Source organism: Sycon ciliatum, chromosome 3, assembly GCF_964019385.1.
Source record: "Sycon ciliatum chromosome 3, ocSycCili1.1, whole genome shotgun sequence".
Classification (NCBI taxonomy): domain Eukaryota; kingdom Metazoa; phylum Porifera; class Calcarea; order Leucosolenida; family Sycettidae; genus Sycon; species Sycon ciliatum.
The window spans coordinates 41,613,923-41,621,931 of record NC_088645.1 but is presented as its reverse complement, the minus strand read 5'-3'; the positions used below and the strand labels follow the sequence as shown (position 1 = coordinate 41,621,931).

The 8,009-nt window shown below is 50.4% G+C and overlaps 1 protein-coding gene across 1 annotated transcript in view; it reads left to right on the top strand.

Moving 5' to 3' along the window:
* Positions 1-5,038, top strand: part of LOC135813104 (uncharacterized) — a 6,747-nt gene extending 1,709 nt beyond the window's left edge. Inside the window, exon 1 of the mRNA XM_065326322.1 lies at positions 1-5,038. This exon is cut by the window's left edge and continues 1,709 nt beyond it. Within this exon, the coding sequence (XP_065182394.1) occupies positions 1-5,038 (5,038 nt within the window).
* Positions 5,039-8,009: the final 2,971 nt, after the last annotated feature.

Genomic DNA, 8,009 nt, shown 5'->3' with positions numbered 1-8,009 from the left:
AGTAGCACCAGGCCAAACGCGGCATCAGCAGTCATCGGACGAGATATTCCGGCGGCTGAAACCCATACAAATTCCAACGTTCACAGGCAACAAGAGAGCCTATCGTGCCTGGAGAGCAGCCTTCATGGCTTGTGTTGGGCAGACAAGCTCAAGTCCGGAGGTGAAGCTGCTGCACCTGAAGCAGTATTTAGGTGGAGAGGCATTGGTCGCCATCGAGAGCCTAGGCTACTCGGCCCATGCCTACGAAGCTGCCGTAAACCGTTTAGACAGGAAATTTGGTGGCGAGCAGAGGCAGACAAACCTCCAATTTGAGGAAGTAGAGTCGTTCCCCGCCCTCCGGACAGGCCGGCCTGGAGACCTGCAGAAATTCGCCGATTTGCTGGATGTGCTGATAGTGAACATGGCGGATGCAGGCAAGGAATATGAGCTGGGCGATGGTCTTCTGTTCCGACAGCTGCAAAACAAGCTGCCCATGCCCATGCTGACCCAGTTTAACCGTTGGCGTCACAACAACACGAAACCCAGCAGTGTACCAACGCTATTGGAATGGGTGACTCTCGAGGCAGAATTCGCTACTGGAGCAGCGGAGATGGCCCACGGAGTCAGTTCTGCGGATGGTCATCATGCAGCGGCGCTGCCGACTAAACCAGCCCCTGCAAGAAGTCGACCAACGTTCGGTGGCAGCTCCGGAGCCCACGCGTCGTCATTCCTGGCCTCTGGTCAGAGCGCTGCCAAAATCCAGTGTGCAGTATGTGATGCGCCTCATCACACATGGAGTTGTGACATCTTCAAGAGCGAGTCGCCCAGCAGGCGGTGGGAAACAGCAAAGAAGAAAGGCCTCTGCTATAGGTGCCTTGGCACTGGACATCGAGGGACATCCTGTACCAGAAACAGGAAGTGCGGTGTCAGTGGCTGCAGTCAGACACATCACCAGCTGCTTCATGATCGTCAACCGCAGCAGAAACGGAACCTGTCTGAAGCAGCCATGAGCAGTGATGCAGCATCGTCAAGCGCTCCCACAGCTTCAATCAGCACAAGAGGGGCAACAACACCTGCAAGAGAGCCAGCCTCTATTAATTGCTCCATCCAAGCATGCGACATCACGGAAGGGGAGCCGGATCTGGGTGAAGATCGGCCGCGTGGAGTACCATCAGTCTCGTTACGCATCCTCCCGGTGTCGCTTGTGCATGAAGGAGTACGGCTACGGGTTAACGCTATGTTGGACGATGGCAGCACTACCACCTACATAACCACTGCAGCTGCCGGCCAGTTGAGGGTGGCAGGAAGACCGCAGCAGGCATCGGTTTCTCTTCTGAGTGGGCTGACGGAAACATTCGTCACGACGCCGGTCAACATCACAGTGGAAAGCGCTGACGGAACATTCCAGTCCAAATTAACAGCGCTAACCATTGATAACATCGCAAGCAACTTAAAGGCCGTTGACTGGGCGAATGCGGCAGCGCAATGGGACCACCTGCGCGATGTTCCCTTCCCGGCTCTCACCGAGAAATCAGTGGACGTTCTAATTGGCAGCGATCACAGTGAATTGCATTCTGCCTTGGAAGAAGTCAATGGCAAGCCAGGAGAACCGCTAGCTCGCAGAACGCCGTTAGGTTGGACATGTATCGGAGCTGTATTGCACCATGATGATCGACCAACTCGCGCCAACAGCACCTACTGTGGCGTACAGCTGAACCCGCTTTACAACTGCTTGCAACGGTTCTGGGAAGTTGATCAAGGCGGCATCAGCCCTGAGCCCCCCTGGAACATGAAAGACCGCAGTGTGAAGGCTGAAGTTGAGCAGTCAATGCGGCAACTCGACGGGGCTGGGTACGAGATTCGTCTGCCATGGAATGAGCGAAAGTCGCAACTGCCCGGCAACTACAGCATGGCGTTGAAGAGGTTACGCAACACGGAGAGCCGGCTGAACCGTGATCCGTCTATTGCAGAGGCATACAGCAGCACAATCGAACAGTATGAAGCCAAGGGCTATGTGAGGCGACTGGCGACAACAGTTTCAGCGGAAAAGGCATGGTACTTGCCACATTTCCCTGTCATCCGGATGGATAAGAGTACAACCAAAGTTCGACTGGTGTTTGACGCGGCTGCAAGGTGCGATGGAGTGGCCTTAAACGACTGCATAGAGCCGGGCCCAAAGTTGCAGCGAGAGCTATTGGATGTGCTGCTCAGATTTCGACGCAACCCCGTAGCCATCGTCTGTGATATTCGGGAGATGTATCTTCAGATTCGAATTCACCCCGAGGATCAACCGTACTTGCGTTTCCTGTGGCGACCACCGCAGAGCGATGCTCAACCGGACGTCTATCAGTTTGAGCGGCTGGTCTTTGGCCTGAATGTTTCTCCGTTCGTCGCCCATCTTGTGACGCAGGAACATGCATCAAAGTATCTGTCGACTCACCCGCTAGGCGCCAATGGTGTGTTGAAGTCCACATACATGGACGATACTCTTGATTCAGTAGCCAACGACAAACTGGCAGTGCAAATGTACCAAGAGTTGTCACTGATCTGGGCTGCAGCCGGCATGAAGACACGGAAATGGCTGAGTAACTCGCCTGCGGTGCTAGCCGAGATACCCGCGGAGGACCGGCTGTCTGCACTGGAGCTCAATGATGGAAGCCTGCCGACGATGAAAGCGCTCGGAGTCAGATGGGTAGCGCAACATGATGTGTTCCAATTCCAGCCTGCCTTCCAGGAAGTGAACAAGGTGACCAAACGCCAGGTGGTGAGTCAAATTGCCAAGCTGTTCGACCCGCTAGGATTTGTGGCACCATTTGTAACAGTCGGCAAGGTGTTAATTCAGGAGCTCTGGGCACTCGGCGTCGACTGGGACGACGAGGTGATAGGGCCATTAGCCGACAAGTTTCGACGGTGGTGCTCGGGAGCAACACAGCTGTCTGCCGTCAATATACCTCGTTGCCTGTTCCCTAGCGGGCCAGCCGGAGACAGCTCTATCCATGTGTTCGTAGATGCGTCAATGGTGGCGTATGGAGCTGTAGCGTACAGCCGGGACCTAAGCTCGGATTGTACTGTACAGACTCGCCTGGTAGCTGCTAAGACCCGAGTTGCTCCACTCAAGGCAATTAGCATTCCACGATTGGAGCTTTTGGCTGCCATTCTCGGTTTGCATCTGGCCGAAACTGTGTGCCAAGTGCTGGAGTGGCCAATGTCCGAGGTGACCTTCTGGAGCGACAGTGCTGATGTTCTCTGGTGGATCAGAAGTCCAAGCCGTAACTTCAAGCCATTTGTAGCGCACCGTGTTGGAGAGATCCAGACGATGACACAGCCGCAGCAATGGCGTCATGTGCCATCTGGACAGAATCCGGCTGACCTCGCATCTCGTGGCACTTCGGCTGCGGAGCTAAGTAGTTGTACATTGTGGTGGGAGGGACCGCCCTTCCTGCACAACAAACCAGCGCAGTGGCCAGTGGGACCCGCCTCATTCTCACACGAGGTCGACCAAGAGAGCAGGAAAGTGACGCTGATGGCAAACTCGACTGCTAACGAGCAAGAAACCGTCACAGGTGACGGAAGGGGAGAAGGAAGACTTGCGCCACATCGTTTCTCCAGTTGGCTGCGTTACAAAAGAGTTTGGGCTTGGGTCAACCGCTTCCTCGACAACTGTCGCCGTGCCGAGAAGCGAAGCGGGGAGCTGACCGTAGCGGAGCTAAGTGAGGCTGAGAACGACATCATCCTGGAAGCTCAACACGAAGAGTTCAAGGATGTTATTGAAGCAGGGCAGCAGCACAAACCCTTACCGGCCAAGTCACATCTAGGAAAGCTGCAGCCTGTGATAGATGACGCTGGTCTCTTGAGAGCGTCCGGACGAACCCGACTGGCAGACAATTTGCCTTTCGATGTGCGCCATCCAATCTTATTGCCGCGCCGGCACCCCGTAACACGTCTCATCGTGAAAGAGCACCATGAGATGCGGCAGCACGGTGGAACGAACGAGACTCTTGCCGCGCTAACCACCCACTATTGGATTGAAGGCGCTCGGGAAATGATCCGCGAGTGGGAACGAGAATGCAATACATGTCGTCGTCGCAAGGCAAAGCCCGTGGAACAAGTGATGGCCCCCTTGCCGGCTATGCGATTGAAAACTCCACTGCGCGCGTTTGCCCGGTGTTCTGTGGACTATGGAGGGCCATTCTTGACCAAGCAAGGTCGAGGACGAGTTCAACAGAAGCGATACCTCTGCCTGTTCACCTGTCTGCTCTGCCGTGCCGTCCACCTGGAGATGAGCTATGCACTAGACACCGACTCCTTTCTGAATGCATTCACGCGGATGGTCGGCCGACGTGGACTGCCGTTAGAGATGTTGTCCGATAATGGCACAAACTTCGTGGGAGCCAACAAGGAATTGCTAGCCCTTGTGCAACAGCTCGACCAAGATGCCATCCAGCGGTCTCTGGCAAACCGAGGAGTGGTGTGGCATTTCAATCCGCCATTGGCCCCACACCATGGAGGAGTCCACGAGGTCATGATTAAAGCAGCCAAGAAGGCATTGACTGCTATTCTCGGCAACTCTCCAGGCGTCTTAACTGATGAGCAGCTGACGACGGCCATTGTCGGAGTTGAGGCGCTCCTCAATTCTCGGCCTCTGACATACCAGAGCGCCAGTGCTGACGACAACACCCCGCTTACCCCGTTGCACTTTCTGACGGGACACGCTAACGGGCAGCCTGCACCTGCGAGCGTCGACACGACAGAGTTCAGCCCAGAGAAGAGATGGCGGTTAGTGCAGGACGTAATACGCCAAGTGTGGAAGCGCTGGCTACAGGAATGGGTTCCGACGCTCAATGCTTGTCGCAAGTGGATCAAGATCAATCGGGACTTGGCTGTTGGAGATATGGTACTAGTTCTTCATCCCGACACGCCACGAGGGCACTGGCCGTTGGGAAGAATCACGGCAGTTTTTCCTGGTCCAGATGGGCATGTACGAGTGGCTAAGGTGCTTGTGGGCGGCAAGGAGAAGACACGCCCTATCACGCGACTATGTCCGCTTGGCTTGTGCTAAAGCCCCTGGTGTCACATTGGCTAGGTGACAACAACCAGCCGGAGGCGTTTGTGAAACTGATTTCAAGGAAAGTTTGATTCACTATTTCTTGAATGTGTTCACATTGTTCATTTGCTGTATTTCTTCAACAGCTTTTCGGAATAATGCTTTTGTCGTATTGGCAATTTGTTTGTTGAGTTGCGATATGCTTTTCGATGTTACTTTTCAACATATCGGGAAGGGGAGAATGTTCAGGAGGTCGCACGTGTCACTGACATGCACTCTCGTTTTGTGTTACATGTAGCTGTGACTTTCGTTAGGGTTCACACTTTTAAGTCACAGGCTTTGTCTTCACCTTCTTTCGCGCCTGCTGATGGAGTTGTTGGCATGCAAGTGTTATAAGCTAGACGTTTTCACTGCAGTAGTCAGTTAGCTAGAGTAGGCTGTAGTGCTTACGAGTTCGGAGAAAGGTTTCAAGCAATTTCGGCTTGGAGCCAGAGATTTCTAACAGAGTTCTCTTCATAGTCGCGAGCTGGTCCTTTGTGTGGTTTGGGTGTGTGCCGAGGCAGGAGCACGCCTCTACAGAACACATGCGTCACACTCTCATGGAAATTTTTATTTTATTTTTTATTTTTTATTTTATAAGATTGCATGCTTCACACTCTCATGTAACATTTCTCTCCTTTCTTCGTCTTTTTGTGAGAGCTTGGACAATCCACTTGTCCAGGCAAGAAGGCAGCAATGCCTGTTCATTCTGGCGAAGTAAAATAAAATATACCAACCAACCAACCAACTATACTGCATGCAGTATACTGGGCCTGGCACTGCGTGCCACGATCTGTTTGGTACCGGTACCATGCATGATGTGTGCGGTGGTCTATCACTTGTAGACTATTTAAAATACATCGCGTATAGTAATAAATGTTGCCAATCAAAGACCAACGCCGATACGAATCTGTACATGCGGATGTGTGTAGATCTACTATGCAGTCATGTAGAACGTCGTATAATGCCATTTTTGGCCTCGTAATGCTTTATAATGCTCGTAATGCTCCGGGTGGTGTATAATGCTCGATATAATGCCAGCATTATCCGCCAACACCTATCTGAGACCAGTTCCAGCTACTCGGGAGACCAGCCAACAGACTACAGTGCATTTCAAAACTATAGACGCGTATTGTTTTTGATATATTTCAAATTTGGCTGGGACTTTTTGAGAATAGTTTTCGGTATATTGCTCAGGATCGCTCCACAATTACTCTCATATAGTTTCTAAAGGATTGGATAACAGACACCCAATTTGGAAAAATTTATGCACAAAGTGATCACAGATTTTATGTGGTATAGATGCTGGCATAACGGTTTTTGCCTAGGTACGCGTCTATAGTTTTGAAATGGACTGTAAGTTCTAATTTACTAGTATTGATCATTCTAGGCTTCGTCTCGTTTTCCATTCTTTACTCCTTGACTGATTGTTCGCTGTGCATGAGTAACAGTTTTGTTTGGTGTAGAAAGGGCTACATTTTCACAAAAATATTTTGCGCACGTGAGTGTGCGTGCATACTTAGCAAGTACACTGTTGACGTCATGTCCTGTGCACGTGTACATCCGTGTGACCTAACCAGAATGTTTTGTGTAGGTCAATTTTTTTGTAACATTTTTCAAAAGTTTTTTGAACTACAAATGTTTGTAGCAGGGAGTCGTATAGACCCGGGAGGCGACACGCGCATCACTTGTGCACAACCATGATCGACTCAACGATTCAAAATATTACGACCTGCTCGGTGTGGGACAAGTCCGTACATAGGTCATAGCGCCCGGGAAATCCGTACATGGCGTCGTCTTCGTCCTTTCGCTGAACAATTGTGGTCAGACTTTCGATCTCCATTGCCGAAATACAGCCATCTGTGGCCATCGCCGAGGAGTTCACTAATAAAGGGTCTTGTTCACTGGCTTACTCACTGGCTTTGCACTGCCACTCGAACTCTGAGGCACTTTGACCACCTAAGATGAGGTAATCCTTTCTTTACAAATTGCCTCAATATTTTCTCACCTTTAGGGCAATGAAGTAATTTTTTTCCTCGTGACTAACTTCGACAGACCAAGTTGCCCTGTCCCAGTGATCTACAATACTTATATTGCACATTTGTGAAATATTGGACCTATCCAGATAAACGAAATGACTTTTATTCGAAATTACATTTTCCAAAGTTTTCCTTCACAAACAGTCCCAATTTGTTCTCACCTTTAGGGCAATGAAGTCAATTTTTCTTCAGGACTAACATCGGCTAACAAAGTGGCGCTGTCCCAGTGATCTACAATACTTATAATCATTGCACATGTGAAATATTGGGAGTCACAGAGTGAGGAAATGGCCTAAATTGAAACTTGAACTGTTCTGCCAAGTTTTATGCAGTGAACGCAGGGCTGAGAGCCCGCAAGAGCCATCCCGGAAGATCTTGTGCGCCACCAACCGAACCTTCGGTGAATGTTCACAAGGTTAGAAGCTCGCACAGATAACACACATTGGATGCTAATAGTAATACAATGCACTCAGGAATGTGTGCAAATACGACAGAATTAATTCCAAATAAAGTCAACAATAGCTGCCTCAACACAGTGCTATCAACCTTCCGTATTTTCCATATTTGTACGGAAAATCACTACTTAGTCCACGCTATGGATTTTGAGAAAAATGTACGGAAAATTGAACGGGATTGATCAGTATGTATAAGCATTGCAAGTGCAAGCTGAGCGATGAAAAGAAGAGAACCGAGTGGAAAGAAAACGCTGCAGTGGAGAGTCCTTAGAAAAGACTTAAAAAATATCAATAGTATCGCTGCACGAGATCATCCTTATAAGTTATAACGTCAGCTGATCGTACTGTGGTTGATTCATACGGCGGTAAATACACACCTGCCTACACACGCTCTCTAAACTGAAAAGCAGGGAGTCGTAAAATACCGGGAGGCGACACACCACACATTTCACG